The sequence below is a fragment of the Oryzias latipes genome, chromosome 12 (assembly GCF_002234675.1).
Source record: "Oryzias latipes chromosome 12, ASM223467v1".
Classification (NCBI taxonomy): domain Eukaryota; kingdom Metazoa; phylum Chordata; class Actinopteri; order Beloniformes; family Adrianichthyidae; genus Oryzias; species Oryzias latipes.
The window spans coordinates 16128230-16143201 of record NC_019870.2 but is presented as its reverse complement, the minus strand read 5'-3'; the positions used below and the strand labels follow the sequence as shown (position 1 = coordinate 16143201).

Sequence of the window (14972 nt, the reverse complement as noted above, 5' to 3'; positions counted from 1 at the left end):
ACACACTTTTTACCGATATGCAACACTTACTTCTAAAGCATTGGATATTGTTGCAAAGAAGATATGAAAAGCCGCTTTTCTCCATTGCAGAATAAGCTGATAATCACTTCACTACTGTGCAGTGTTGCATATCAGTTTTTCAGAACTTGTCAATAAACAGAACTTTAATGTCTTATTTTACAAAAAAAACTCATAGTTTTAATTTGAAAATGAGACCTTCACTGACACTTTATTTTAAAGATTTATTAACTCCCGATGACAGTAGCGCTGCGCTTTTGCCTTTTTTAGGTCAACATTATTCTGCATTTCAGAGCAATAAATACATTGTGCCTGAACAGTGTTTTTACTAAACTCCACCAAATTTATTAAGATTGCAAATCAGTGATCTTGGACGTTGCGAATATCTGTACTCAAATTTTCCGGAGTAGGTCACTATCGTCTGGCTCCAAATGGCAATGCTCGGATTGCAGAAAAATGGGAACTAATTTGACATCAGTGTGCTGGAGCTGGAGACATTTTCTATGGGTGATGTCACTTCTGCATCCATCTTTATTTACAGTCATTGGTGGAAATGCTCACTGAATTGCCTGGACCATTGTTGACTTGATGAGATTGGACCGTATAGTTAAGTAGAAACAAGGCTTATTGGTGCCATTATTGACAAAGAAGAAGAAATAATCAATACAAGCTTCTTTAAGCATTGGAAAATGACAAAAGCAAAAAAATGTTAATGAGAATTTGAGCCCCGCGAATTATTTTCTGACCCTGTACTGTGTACATTGGCCCACCGGAACTTTTTAAAAATTTCTGTACTTTTTAGTTTTGTTTTTTGTTACTGCTTTGATAATTTCTTTTGTCTGCTGTTGTCATTATTTGCCCCCTTCCAAAGTCTTTTGCTCCTCCTGCCCCCACATGTATAATGTTCAAGCTCCGCCACTGCTACTGAACTCAAAACTTCTCACATATGTTTTTAACTAAGGGATTTTCCAGAAGTCTCCCTCTTGTACTACCTGATTGTGACCAACGTTCTGCGCTTTTTACGCGGCACCTCAAGCTCCAGAGCGCAGTCTCCACTGCGCAATCTCTATGTCCTCCCCATAATAAAACCCATGCTGGCAGCCGGCGTGTCTGCGCAGCATCAGGAGCGGCTTCGCATCACTTTCCTCATTCCGCTTCATCGGTCACATTCAAATGGGAGCTCGCTGCCTTCCGCTCCGACGCGGTGTCCGCGCGCAGCCAGCGGGCAGAGCGCACGGAGCAAATACCCAAGAAAGATAAACGGTCTTGCCTCCAAACATAAGGTAAGAGCACCTCATGTCGTCAAGAGATGACTCATTTTCCTTTTTATCACTTTGAGAGATCTGGAACAAGAAATGTTATTGTTTTTTACTGATTTTTTTCTAACGGCTATAACTCTATTAGATTAGCCGTTAAGTCGCTTCCTGTAGCTGTTAGAGCTGTTATGTGCATTTCTTAATCATGTGACTTCGTAAACATGAAAAAAACACATACATTTTCTTTATTTTGTTCAAAATTTCGCGCTCTTCATGTATCTTAATGCTCTTTCAGTTGCTCTCCAGCAGCATGTCTGTTCCAGACGCCTTTCTGTTTGTATTCCTCTCGCCGGCAGGCTGCAATGATTGACAAGGCAGTGACAGCTCCTTTCCAGCAGGATGTGCGTTTTCTTATCACAACCCCCTCCAGCTGCGTACAAGGTGAAAAAAGGCTCCATATGTGAAAGATTTGTGCGTTGGCTCCCTAAAAAGGCTTGATTTCTAAGGGAACAGAAAGGTGAGTCAAACTTTGTTCCTTCGCTCAAAGGTTGCCTCATAAGGTCTTTTACTGCAGCTTTTTTTTTTATACCAAATAAATCCTGGTTTAGGAATTCCTTTGGGCTTGGAGAATGTTTTAATTGCTCAACAACAAAAGAAAAGGTGGAGTTTAGTTCAGTTAGAATTGCTAGAGTTACAAATGTGCTTTGAAATTTCCATTCAACTAAATAAATGCACAAAAAAACGGCACCTGTGCTAAAATAGTGTGTGGAATGAATAAAAACAGTTTATATTGTCAACACTGCATTGTGCCTTCATGTTTCTGTACCTTTTAAAAGGTGGATTAAAGGACTCCTGCTTTGACATTTAAAAATTGAAGCTTACTCAACAAGCATTATGACCAAAATAGATATAGTTTGACATAAAAGGGTTTTGGGTGCTGCCCTCTAATATTTCCACTCACTCATCAGGAATTTCCTATTTGAGAGATTCATCAGCAATTTGCATATCTGGGCTTTTTTAAATCAAATTTCTAAACAAAACTTGTTTGAAAAGTGCAGAATCTCCCAAAAGAAGGGTCTAACATTTCTTATTTATGTGATTCAAATACTTCTCCCTTTTGGGGTCATAGATTTGACAGAGCCTAACCCAGCTACTGTTGGGGGAAGGCGGAGTACACCCTGGACGGGCTGCCAGCCTGTCACAGGGCAATTCAAATACTTACAAAATCAATTTTGTAAGTGGAAGATTTTTTCCCGGAAAAAAATCATTCATTCCTTCCATAGATGTGCTCTGACATATTTTCATAATTTAATATCAAGGGTGTTTGACCTGAGATGTGAAAAATTTTTGAGCTAATAACTATTTAATTTTTTTTTTTTTTTTTTTATCATACTGGACAAGTTTGAGATACTATAGTTTAGCTGTAGCCTATATCGTAGCTTGCTGCAGTAAAAGCTTCAATCAGTCAGTTTTACTGCACCATAACCGAACTGCTCCACATTAAGCAGGTGTCCTCCTTCAGGAATAGGAAGATTTATGTCTCAGTGGTTTTATGACTAATTTATTTTTACTATTGTTATTTTAAATGAAAAATATCATCAATAATTTTCTTTTAAACTTGATCTACCAAACCCAAAGCATGAATGCATCTTCTCTATTTCGCTCTTTATCAAACTGTGCTGCAAAGTTCTTGCAGATTTCAAATCAAATGCGAGACTTTTAAAACCGTTTCGTTTTCTGCATTCAAACTTTGTGTTCTGGTGCTGATTCGATTTGAAGAAAATAGTCTAAAAGTAAAATTGATATCGTTTTTGCTCAAAAAGCTCCTAATAATAGCAGCAGAAGTGGCCAGGCCAAACAACACAGAGCTACAATAAACTTCTAGTCAAGGTTTTCAAAAAAAGCCTGTTTTTCTTAGTCCAGTGACGAAAGAAACTAATAATCCCCTCAGCATCACTGCAGCTTATCTGACATTATTTGGAAGATGGTTTCTTTCCTTCTTTCTCCTCTTGTGTTTTCACTGTGCTGCTTAGAAAACCCTGCTCTGTGTCAGGCTCCTCACTGCTGAAGCGCGTTCAGGTTGGAACAGGTTTATGGAATAAGCTCTAATCTGCTTACAGTGCAGAAGAATTTAGCAAAATAACTCTGAAGAAACACAGCGGCGATAAGTCGACCAAGCTCTCCGGCAACAGTCTGGTTTCGCAAAAAATTTGCTGGTGTTTTTTTTTCTTTTTTTAAGAGGAATTATCAGTGATTTTGGAGGAAAGTATGTCAATGCCGGGAATGATTAGAGGGGCAGTTTTGGGAAACTTTTCGTGAAATAAAAGGCCCATTGTTGGACTGTCTGCTTTGGCCCTGTCCCCTTGTCTTCCAGTGATAGATGTCGTTTCTGTCGGGACTGCTTGTGTACTGTAATCTGTTTATACAGGCTAAAACCACTGATGCTCTCTCCTCAGTAACAAACCTCTCAGATGTTCTGTCCCTGATGTTTTTACTTCCTCCTGTGACGGAGTTCACTGAGCCGAACACGGAGGAACAAAACACCTCTGCAGAAAAAAAAGAGGAAGACCAGCACATCCGTATAGTACTAGTAACGGTAAAAGATGAGACTGAAATCACACATCATATGTGGCATTTTTGTGAACTTCCTGCCTTAACTGTGACACATTTGTGTGTTTGCCCAGGGTGAAACAGTCAGCATTGCAAAACAGGCAGAGGAGTTTGTAGAATGAAAGCATGACTAAAAGACAGAAGAAGTAAAAAACAACAACAACCATGCTGAGGACCTATGAGGGGATCTACATTGGTCTGGAGTTGGTGATTGCGCTCCTGGCTGTAGCTGGAAACATCTTGGTCTGCTGGTCTGTCTGCCTGAACTCCAACCTGCAGAGCATCACTAACTTTTTTGTAGTGTCGCTGGCTGTGGCTGATATTGCGGTGGGACTGCTGGCCATTCCTTTTGCAATTACAATTAGGTATCAGTCTTTTTTTTTTCTTTTAAAACTAATTTTACAGAGTTTTTACTGTTTGTGTTTCCATTTGAATGTTTTTTTTCTGATTTATTTTTTCTCATTTTAAAGCTGTATTTTTTTTATCTCTCTTTGTCAACTGCAGTGTGGGTTTCTGTGCTGAATTCCATGGGTGCCTGTTCATTGCTTGCTTCGTCCTCATTCTCACCCAGAGCTCCATTTTTAGTCTGCTGGCTATTGCTGTGGACCGCTACATCGCAATCAAGAACCCACTCAGGTGAAAACAGCCTTTTTTTTCCAGTTTTAATTGTGCAGTGACCTTGCATGTATAAAATAACTTAATAAAAAGTAATTTTTAAACATTTTCACTGCTAGTTGAGCTGCATGAATAACTCCAATTGTATGGTTGATTAATAGCTTCATTGTTTGTTTTTTTCTAAAGAGATATTTCTAGTAAGAAACAGCAAGGGGTTTACATAAACAGTTGCAGGACATTTGTAGTGTGTCTTTGTTTACCAACACCAAAACTGGTGCCACAAACCTCTACATATCCTGCCTAACCCTTTTTCTTAATTCAAATAATCCCGATTTGATGACTAAATCGTAGAAAGTCCTAACAATAAGGCTCGACCAAAAATAACAAGGAGTTTTGGAAAGCTTGGATATGTTCCAGATTTTTACCATAAATAGATTAACGTATGTTGCAACAGAAACACTGGACATGTGTGATGCATGTTCAAAAATGCATGGTGTTCATACAAGCAGGGAGCGGCTTCTTCTTCTTCTTCTTCTTCTTTTTCTGGCGCATGTCTGCCACCTACAGTTGGAAGAGGCTTGGTACGAAATATCAAAGTCGTTCAAATCTCACAAATCTTGTTCCAGACTTTTTCTTTCACGGCTCTGTTCCCATACATGAAAGACTTGGTGTTATAATTTCGGCCAGACAACAGCCGCAAATGATGATCAATTTTCAAGCGGTTGGCACATCCGTGAAGTAAAAGGGACGCCAGAAACATTTGTGATTTTTTTTCTTTCTCCCCCACATTTGGAGTCTCAAAAGTTTCCTGAGACTTTGACATCATGTTTTGCTTAATTGAGACCAAAAAAATGACACTTTTTGAATTTACAACAGCTTTATGCCAAAATTTAAACCTGATGTGGTGTATTATGACAGTCCTGAACAATATATGATGGTTAGAAAATCCAAATGAACAGCTGTAACATGTTTCCTTTGTTTGAAAGCAGACCAAACCAAAGGACAGTGAGGAATTTTGGCATTCCCACAGTGTGAAACGTTCTTTAATAGTTTCATTATACCTGTCTGTGTACAGTTATGCCAAAAACAAATGTCACTCTTGTCCTTCCTGTTCGGGTTCTTGACTTAACAATCATTTGAATGAGTTTATTTGCAAATTAATTCACGCTACTATTTTATCATTTTGACTTTTGGAGTTTCTTTGGCATGTCTATTCACAATTACATACAGATTACTGCAATATCTCACAACAAATATGCAAAGAGCAATGCAAACTTTTAGCAAATGAAATCAATGCAACCATGGATCCTTTGTTCTTTTTCATTTAATAATTCTGTCCAAAATCAGAACACATTTTTTTTCAAGTTCTTACCAATTCATCTGCGCCTTTAACCAGAATACAGCAGAACAGAAAAGCTGAGAGGATGTCTGAAAGCATATTTGATTAAAAAAAAACTTCAACTGGCAAAACAAATATCATTACGTTGATTATGTATTTAAGCTTCAATGCACAAGTGTTTTCCTCTTCATTCAGGTTGACAAATATTTGACTCTTGTCTGGACGACACAATCGCTGAATGATTAGATAACCCCAGCAACTGGAAATGGGTTATGATTGAGTCTTCAACTTTTCAGGTACAACAGTCTGGTGACGGGACAGAGGGCAAAGGGCATCATTGCATTCTGCTGGGCTGTCTCTGTGGCCATCGGCCTGACTCCAATGTTCGGCTGGAACGCAGGTGAGATTCTGTGAGGAAAAAACTTACAATGTTCTAAAACAGAAACATATTACTCCAAGTAACGTGTTTTTTTATTATATGTGGGAGGTTTTTTCCCCATCCTACATATGAGATTTTCTCTTTTTTTCCTCCTATAATCTGTAACTCCTGAGTTCTATTGACCTGTAAGTCACTAAAATCAAAAATGTTTTCGAGGCAATTGTGTTATCCTATACACTTTATACCAAGTCGATCTCTTTATGATGATTATTTTAATAAAATTACAGTTAATATCATTGTGAGTTGCTGCAATTAATCATATAAAAGGTCAACTATTATTAAATAAATAAAGGCTTGTAGTTTTAGGTGAGCAGGTTACAACTGTTTTGTAGTGGACAGTCACTGTTGGGGCGGAGTAAGCCTTCCTTCATTTCCCATCATCCCTTTGTTTACACTCCTGTTAGTTTACCGTTCCTTTACAACCCAGCCTAACATTATCAGAGCAACAAAAATGGCGAGCAATATCAGAGCTATTCAGCAGTACAGTTATGATCCAGACGATGATAACAAAGACGTACACGGATCTGCAAATGGAGGCATCTGAATGGAGCAGAGCAGGGAGATTATGACCCGCCCAGCATAGTTTCTACATAACAAATACACTCTTTTTTTAAACGGCATTTTCCATTTGCTCCTGATTCACAATGATTTGAGTAAAGAAATACCGGTACCAAGAAATGCAATTTTTGGCTGAATTTTCTTTATATGTCCTCCATCATGAGGAAAAATAAAACACAATTTTTATTTGACTGGGTCTTTAAAGTTTATTCTATTTCTGGAAAAAATTCATTTTGCCATTAAAAAATAAATAATAAACACAAAACCTGACAGACACTTGTTTGTTTTTTATAGGTTGGAATTCCACTATCACTACAACTGAGAGCAAGAGGTGCTCTGAAGGCATGACCGAATGCTTTTTTGAGAAGGTGGTTACCCTGCACTACATGGTCTATTTCAACTTCTTTGGATGCGTTCTTGTGCCTCTGTTGGTCATGCTGGTCATCTACGCCCACATCTTCATGGCGGCGCGTAGGCAGCTCCGTCTCATGACTCTGAAAGTGGCGCAAACTCCTGCCCCTGGACAGAGAGCCCCGACTCCCACCTCGTCTCGCTCCTTTCTGCAGAGGGAAGTTCGTGCTGCGAAATCACTGGCCATCATCGTAGGTCTGTTTGCTCTCTGCTGGCTTCCTCTGCACATCATTAACAGCTACAACCATCTATGTCGGAACTGTGAGCGCCCACACATACTGGTGATGAACATCGCCATCATCCTCTCCCATGCAAACTCCGCTGTGAATCCCTTCATCTATGCCTACCGCATCCGGGAGTTCCGGCAGACTTTCCAGAAGATTTGGAAGCAGCACATCATGAGGCAGAGAGACGGCTGCAGGATTGGGCCGGGGGATACCAACAGCAGAGAAATCAGAAGCCACAGTATCGGGAGGACCTCCCAAACCAGTAAAGATGAGTCATCAGGTGACACAGTGGTAAACAGTTGTTTTCTGGAAGTCACTCCTGACCAAGCAGGACAAAAAACAGCTCATGAACCGTCTCAGCAGTGGACATCATATTCAAACGTGGAATCCAGCAGCTGCACAATCAATGGACACCAAGGGAAAGGTGGCACTTCAGCAGAGCAGGATGAACCTTACACCACAAATCCTGCACGGGATGCAGAACATTCAGCTGCAGAAATGGGTGTAGCATCTAAAGCTGGGGCCGGAAGGCACACAGGAAGCTGCATTTCTTTTATAAATGTTCAAGCTTTCTCACAAAAACACATGGACTGTTCTGCAGATACCACTGATGTGTCCTGATGAAGTGTGTCACCAGCAGGACATGATTAGTAAAATGCAAACATGTCAACAAATTATTAAAGGCTGGACCACCCGCATTGAAATGTACATAGGGTTAATTTTAATAATAATAATAAAATAATAATATTTTTCTAGTGTTTTTGTCACTTTTTAAAATTCTTTCTTGCCTGGAATTTTGTCTGAAGCACAACAGTGCATCTTATGTAAAGCAGATTTGAGTTTTATACAAGTGTGGGAATTTTATTTTCCCTTGAAAAATAGAAGTTCTTTATTTGTGGTATTTTTTAGGTTGTATCTATGGAAAAAAGTACATTTTTATGTAGAGAAATGCACTAATATTTTAATCTAATAGAAATTACCCGTCACCAGGACAAATAAGAGCTTTGATATTTCTAGAAAAACATTTGAGACTGAAATACAGTCAGATTATCTTTTGATCTATTTTCAAAGCGTTCCCAGTGGAATTCTTATTATGATTATGCCGTTTCTAGCCAAAATGAACAAAAGCTCAATCCTTTTCTAGGACATAGTTTCTGCAGAGTGGCAGGAGTTCATCCGAAATTCGCTTCTGAGTTGTGGACTATTGGCGGGGAGTAAGCCTACACTCATTTCCCATAATCCCTTTGTTTGCACTCTTTCCTGCTAGCTTCCAGCAACTCACAACCCCAACCTAACATTACTGGTGCAACCAAAAAGTTGAGCAATATTGACATTCTCCAGCCGTACAGTTTGGAGTCAGATGCCAGCTCAGATGAGAAAAATGACGAGGAGTTTTTTCATCTGCATCTGATTCACAACGATTTGAGCAAAGAAATACCAAGAAACAAAATTTTAAATCTAAATTTTCTTTAAACATGTCCTCTGTCATGAGAAAAATGCTTCAAGCTAAAATACTGTTTTCATTGGAGTGGTTCTTTAAGTAAGAAATGTAGCACAAATGTTGCTGCTTTTCTTCTGTAAAATCCTTGTAGTCTCCATTTCTCTATTATGAATGACTGAATAACTGATTTCTAAATCAGCTACATGTTTCGTACCACATTTACTGCAAATGACTAAATCACGTCATTTCGCTTGTAAAATTTTTTTCTCGTTTGCTTCTAATTTCTCAAAGATGTATTTTATTTTTTTTACCATTTTCCCTACTGTGCTTCTGCTGACTGCACATACTTCAGGTTCAAGGTGTTTGCGGGACACATTACAAACTAACATGTTCCAAATCTGAAAAAAGTACACAGTGGGTTTATATTTTTTACTTTCACAATATTTTGCAAATTATTCGTTTATTTTATCATTTAGTCTGTTATAGGAATATTTCAAACTTTGTTTCTCAATTAAATAACTTGATACTTGATTGTAAGATCACAGGTTCAGTTCCCACCTTGGGCAAGACACTGAACCCCACATCTCTCCTGGTGGTTGTGGATTGGTGCCAGTGAGTGTTACTGTACGTGCGAATGGGACTGTGACTGTAAAATGCCTTTAAGGAAGGTAGTAAAGCACTATATTAGTATGTACATATACTGTTTACCATTTTCAATGTGGTCATGGTTGAAGTTTATCTTGTAAACAGACAGCAACATCATACCAAGAGTGTGAAGAAGAGTTTTGTCTTGAAGGGACCCATCTAAAGTCTGGATCAAAATCTCCAACATAACATCTCTGAAGATCCCTAAATCCTTGATAGCTGTGTAATTGTCTTGCTAAATGTGAACAAACAACCGGGAAAAAAAACAAGTTTTTATCTGTGCCACCATTTAACCCTTGTGCTATCCTAGGCAATTTAACATTGGGAGTTGGGTCATCTAGACCCACTAGACAGTGCACTGAACCTTTTTTCTTCAATGATTTGTGATCTTCACTGGTGTCCATGGATTACATGAAATCTTTCCACCTTTATCCACCTTTGTCATGGTAGGGAGAACATGTCAAAGTAAGGGTGGGGTCATCTAAGATAACACAAGGGTTAAAAGAAGATTTGACAAGATTTACTATGGCGATTCATGAAGTAAAATGTCAAAAAGCAAAATGAGAAGTTTTACACACTCCACATGACATACAGCTTTCTTTTGATCCGTGCTATTTGTTGTAACGGCTGTCTGCAACAGCTGAGGAAACGAATGTAGTCTGAGTACAATCTATAGGTGTGCACTTTCCCCTACAAAGTGTTTACCTCTAAGTAAATCCTTTTGCTTGCTTGATCAGCAATTGGATAATTGCCTGGCAACAAAAGCTGACAACCCAGATCAACATCTAAGTGACATGATTCAAAGGCATCAGTGTAAACAGGCCTGTTAGCATCCACCCAAAACAAGTGCTTGTTTGATCTCTGCAAATGTCACTGCTCATGGCTGGACTGGAACTACGTTCAGAGTCAGGTTAGCATGCATTAAACGCCTGAAACCCTCATGGACACGTAAAGTAGATACACATGACCACACGCTGCACAGGTACAGGTGTTTACAGAGTAGCCTGTCTGCTGACGCCAGTCAATGACCCTGTTGCAATGGAAATCAAATGATGGTTCATTTGGTGATGTCTTTTATTATCCCATTATGCTTTGTCTTTCCTCATTAGAAACCTCTTCCAGCGTGAGAAAGCCCCGCATTAAGCAATGTTTATGCGTCTCACTGAAGTGGTAAAAAAGACTAGTCCACATAAATAAACACGCAAGGGTATGTATATGATACGTAAAGTCTGTTCATTCAAAAACTATGTAGAGTAAATGTTTATAGCTCTCTGTGGTCGATGAAAAAAATCCATTTGAATTGATTGAGTCGTTTCATTTTCATAATCTCTTCTTGCTGGGATGTTTTGACAAGCATATGTGCCAGCTATACACGTGTTCGGGATTCAAATCTTTCACATAAAACAAATAAGGAAAAGAGAAAAAACATAGTGAGGAGGATTATGGAAAAAAAACATGCACCACTGCAAGGAATCAATAAAATATTTTTACAAATATCTATCCAGTGTTCCATTATAGTTGATTTTTTCCAATGAGTAATCATCAAATTAAATTCATGTTAATCTAATTCAGGACAAATAAACAAGTCATTTTTTATTGTGTACATTTTTAATCTGTTAACGTTTCATGATTTCTATTTTTGTTTGAAAGTCCAATGTCCTATAATGATTGGTATTCCTGGACCTCTCTGAGGCCTTTTGATGAAAATTAGTTTTTATTTACTATTACTACTACTTCCAATACTACTAAAAAAGAATAATAATAGTACAAAAAATAATAACACTTATTATTATTATTGTTGTTGTTGTTTCTCCTTAACCATCTTTCTGGTAACTGGCTGACTCAAGTGAGTCTACATTCTGTTTGACCTAACACACCTGGTTTAGGTAATCAGAATCAACTACATGTCCCATAATGCACGGCGAAAAGCGCCACAGGAAACAAACGCTTTGTTGGTGCATTGTGGGTAAGCGGAAAAAAGGCTCAAACGCCAAGCTCAACGACTAGCCCACGTTGCTGAGCCGCTAAAAAGAACAACAATTCAAGAATTCAAAGGGAGTTGAAGTAAGACTTTAAACCCTAGCTACTAAAGCTAGCAAGTATTATATTGTGGTTGGTATTTAGCTGTGAATGTGATTCAGAATTATCGCTTTTTGTCTACATTGCCTCCCATTTGCTAAGTTTCGAATATGTCCATCGCTCCATCCATGCCTGATATTTAGCTTGTGTCTAAAATAATTTGCACGTTTGAGTCCCAACAATGTTGGGTGTGAAGCATTAACGTTAAATATATTGTGGTGGTTTACTTCCCACAGTTTTTAATTAATGTTTTGTTTCGCTTGAGGCCAGTAGTTGGTGGCTAGTTAGCTAACGTGGCTAGCTAAGCTAGCCATTAGCGTTACTACGTTTTAAAAGTAATCCCGAACATTTACCTGATTAAACTGTGTAATCCAAAACTGAAGAGTTTTCTGCAGCACTTGATTTCTCTACGTAGAAATAATACCGTCTTGATAAACAGTACAAGAAATAAATCACTAACGAGGTAGCTTAGCTAATGATAATGGAAACATTGTTATACTTAAGTGCCTTTTTTGTACGTTTTTTTTTGTGGGTGTAAATTACCTTATTTACAGCACAAAACAAGTCTTAAGTATGTTCTAACAGTAAATATTACTTCCAAGCCAGACACATGCAAACATAATAATCATAAAATTGGATGAATGAATTGCATGTTGTAGACTTTCAGTAGCCTTCTGTAAACAAAGACAATACCGTACGTCAGGTTTTGTGATAATACTGTATGTTTCAGTGCCCTTTACCGTATGTTTTGTCTTTTTTTTTAATTTAATAGCCTAGAAAGACCGTTTCCAAAATGTCCATTGGCGTACCAATCAAGGTCCTGCATGAAGCAGAGGGACACATTGTGACCTGTGAAACCAACACTGGAGAGGTTTACAGGGGCAAACTGATCGAGGCTGAAGACAACATGAACTGCCAGGTTTGTATGGAGTAACGTCCCCCCCCCAAAAAAAAAAAGCATGCCGTAAATTTCTATTTAGAGTTCAACTCACTGTACCACACTTGAGAAGAACATTTTAAATGTGTAAAGAACACAAGAATGTTTTTTTAATGGACATTTTATTGTTGGCTGCCCCCCCCCCCTTTTATTTCACATACTTTTTGGAAACAAAAATGCCAAAGGTATTTTAATGCAGTTTATTGCACCAACTCTTATTTAGACTTGCACATTTGTTTTTTTTGCTTTCACAGGAATAAGTCTAGAATCTACCAATTATAACAAGCAGGTGATGTAGAACTATTTGAGTAGGTTTGTTGAGAATGTAGTATTTTAGTAAAACAATTGCGGTGAGACAAACTCATGTTATACTTTCTTTCTTTCTTTTTTTTTTTTAAAAAACAGTTGTTCAACATGTTTGTAGCGAAAGACAAATCGGTTACTCCTCTTCGAAGAAAAATCTCTCCCGGTTTCTTTGTCCCTCAAAATCTCAGCCAACCACACGTGTGTAACGTATGATTGATTGATGTAGTGACTTAATTACTCAATGAGATCAATGGTGCTTTTACAGTCAACAAAACATACTCCCTTTTACTAATATGCATCAGGTCAGTGACCTGTAGGGAAAAACAAAAACCATAAATGATTTATCATTACCGTTGGAAGTAAATAGAAACACAGCACTAAGAAACCAAACGGCCCTGTGTGGAAAAAGGAAATTATGTTGGATTATTTTAAAGTTTTGGGACAGGTTGCCTTTATGACCTTTGTTTTTTTGTTGTTTTTTTTGGGTCTCTAGTTTTGGTTGCACATCTGTAACAAACAAATCTGGAATAACAATTTTATTTTATTTTGTAAATTTAAGTTGTGTTCTTTCTATTAACTGACCCAATTCACCCCCCCCCCCTAAAAAAATCTGTATAGTTATCTGGTCATATATGCACATTTGTCCTTGAAATATTTAAAGCCATTTTTCTTAAAGTATTGAGTACTGTAACTAAATATATTTCCCAAACATCCTGTCAATGCTGATAGTCTTTTCAAGCTTCATTAGTGCAGTAAAAGTTTAATAGACTCCAAATCTGTTTATTTCATTTAAAAGCAGAAATTTTGGTGGATAAAGCTCAGTGTGTCTTAAAAGTACTCTAAAGATAAGTGTGAAGGCTTTAACAAAACGCTAAATATTCTAAAACGTATATTCTGTTAATAATTGTAGATTTCTTATTAATCAAATGACAAATCAAAAAGGTTGTTAGAAATTATTTTAAGGGATTAAATGAAGTATCTACAAATGTGTTTTCAAATAGAGAACTGCATTGCCAAGTTTAACAGATAACTTAAAATGTTAACCTGCATTCCATTGAACACTGTAAACGTGTATCAAGCCATTTTACGAATCTAAGACCGGAACCATTTATTTCTATGTCCCAACAGATGTCCAACATCACAGTAACCTATCGTGACGGGCGGGTTGCCCAGCTGGAACAAGTGTACATTCGTGGCAGCAAGATCCGCTTTCTGATCTTACCAGACATGTTAAAGAACGCTCCAATGTTAAAGAGTATGAAGAACAAGAACCAGGGTTCTGGAGCAGGAAGAGGCAAAGCGGCCATTCTGAAAGCACAAGGTGAGTGGTTCCTAACCAATGCTGATAAATGGTGTGTCCACTTTTCCTTATTCTTGGTACACCCTGCTTCCTGAATGCTGTTTTTTTTTTTTTTTTACTGAATTATTTCTGAATTTGTTGTCTCCCTTTGCAGTGGCTGCAAGAGGCAGAGGTCGTGGTGGAATGGGAAGAGGCAACATTTTCCAGAAGAGACGATAGCTTTTCCTTTTCAATGTTTTTATTTTTTCTCATGTCGTTTACTTGAATGACTTGTCTGTTATTTGCAATCTTGTCTTTGCAAGTTAGTTCTTGAATTTTTCTTTTTTTTTTAAACAAAAATAAAAGATGTTTCAAAATGTCTTAAATTAATATCCCTTTTGTCTTGTTTTTATTATTCCTGTACTTGTTTGACATGCTGACTATCTAATTTCTTTTTTATTTAAAAGCAGTACATTTTTCCGTTCAAGGTGCAAGTTAGATTTCTTGAGCAGAATTAGTTTTTAAACTTTTAAAAGTAAAGTAAATTTGGTAGTTTGAAAAAAAAAAACTAGCTTGCTGTTTGCATTTTAGAAATAACTGCAAAAGCTCAAATATATGAATAACGGAGGTAAAAATATTTGGCTTTGCAAATGTCAAATAACTTTTTTTAACTTTTGCATTAAAACGATTTTAAAAAGATTAGAAAGATGCTCTTTATAGCAGTTTTTTCCCTGTGTAAGGTTCAGAACCCTAAAAAAATCTTTGCCTTTAAAAATGTATCCCTAAACAATAACTAAAATAAAAAGCTTCAT

The 14972-nt window shown here is 37.6% G+C and overlaps 2 protein-coding genes across 2 annotated transcripts; both read left to right on the top strand.

The window, feature by feature from the left end:
• Positions 1-1037: 1037 nt before the first annotated feature.
• LOC101174205 (adenosine receptor A2a) lies at positions 1038-8229 on the top strand. Its single transcript, XM_011481901.2, has 7 exons — positions 1038-1301; positions 1631-1791; positions 3731-3870; positions 3959-4249; positions 4389-4520; positions 6135-6238; positions 7130-8229. The coding sequence occupies exons 4-7, from the start codon at positions 4050-4052 to the stop codon at positions 8092-8094; spliced, it is 1401 nt and encodes a 466-aa protein (XP_011480203.1). The 5' UTR covers positions 1038-1301; positions 1631-1791; positions 3731-3870; positions 3959-4049; the 3' UTR covers positions 8095-8229.
• A 3264-nt stretch (positions 8230-11493) lies between these two features.
• snrpd3 (small nuclear ribonucleoprotein D3 polypeptide) lies at positions 11494-14547 on the top strand. Its single transcript, XM_023960650.1, has 4 exons — positions 11494-11623; positions 12411-12557; positions 14010-14202; positions 14336-14547. Exons 2-4 carry the CDS (start codon positions 12432-12434, stop codon positions 14398-14400), a joined length of 384 nt encoding a protein of 127 aa, XP_023816418.1. The 5' UTR covers positions 11494-11623; positions 12411-12431; the 3' UTR covers positions 14401-14547.
• The last annotated feature ends 425 nt before the right edge of the window (positions 14548-14972 follow it).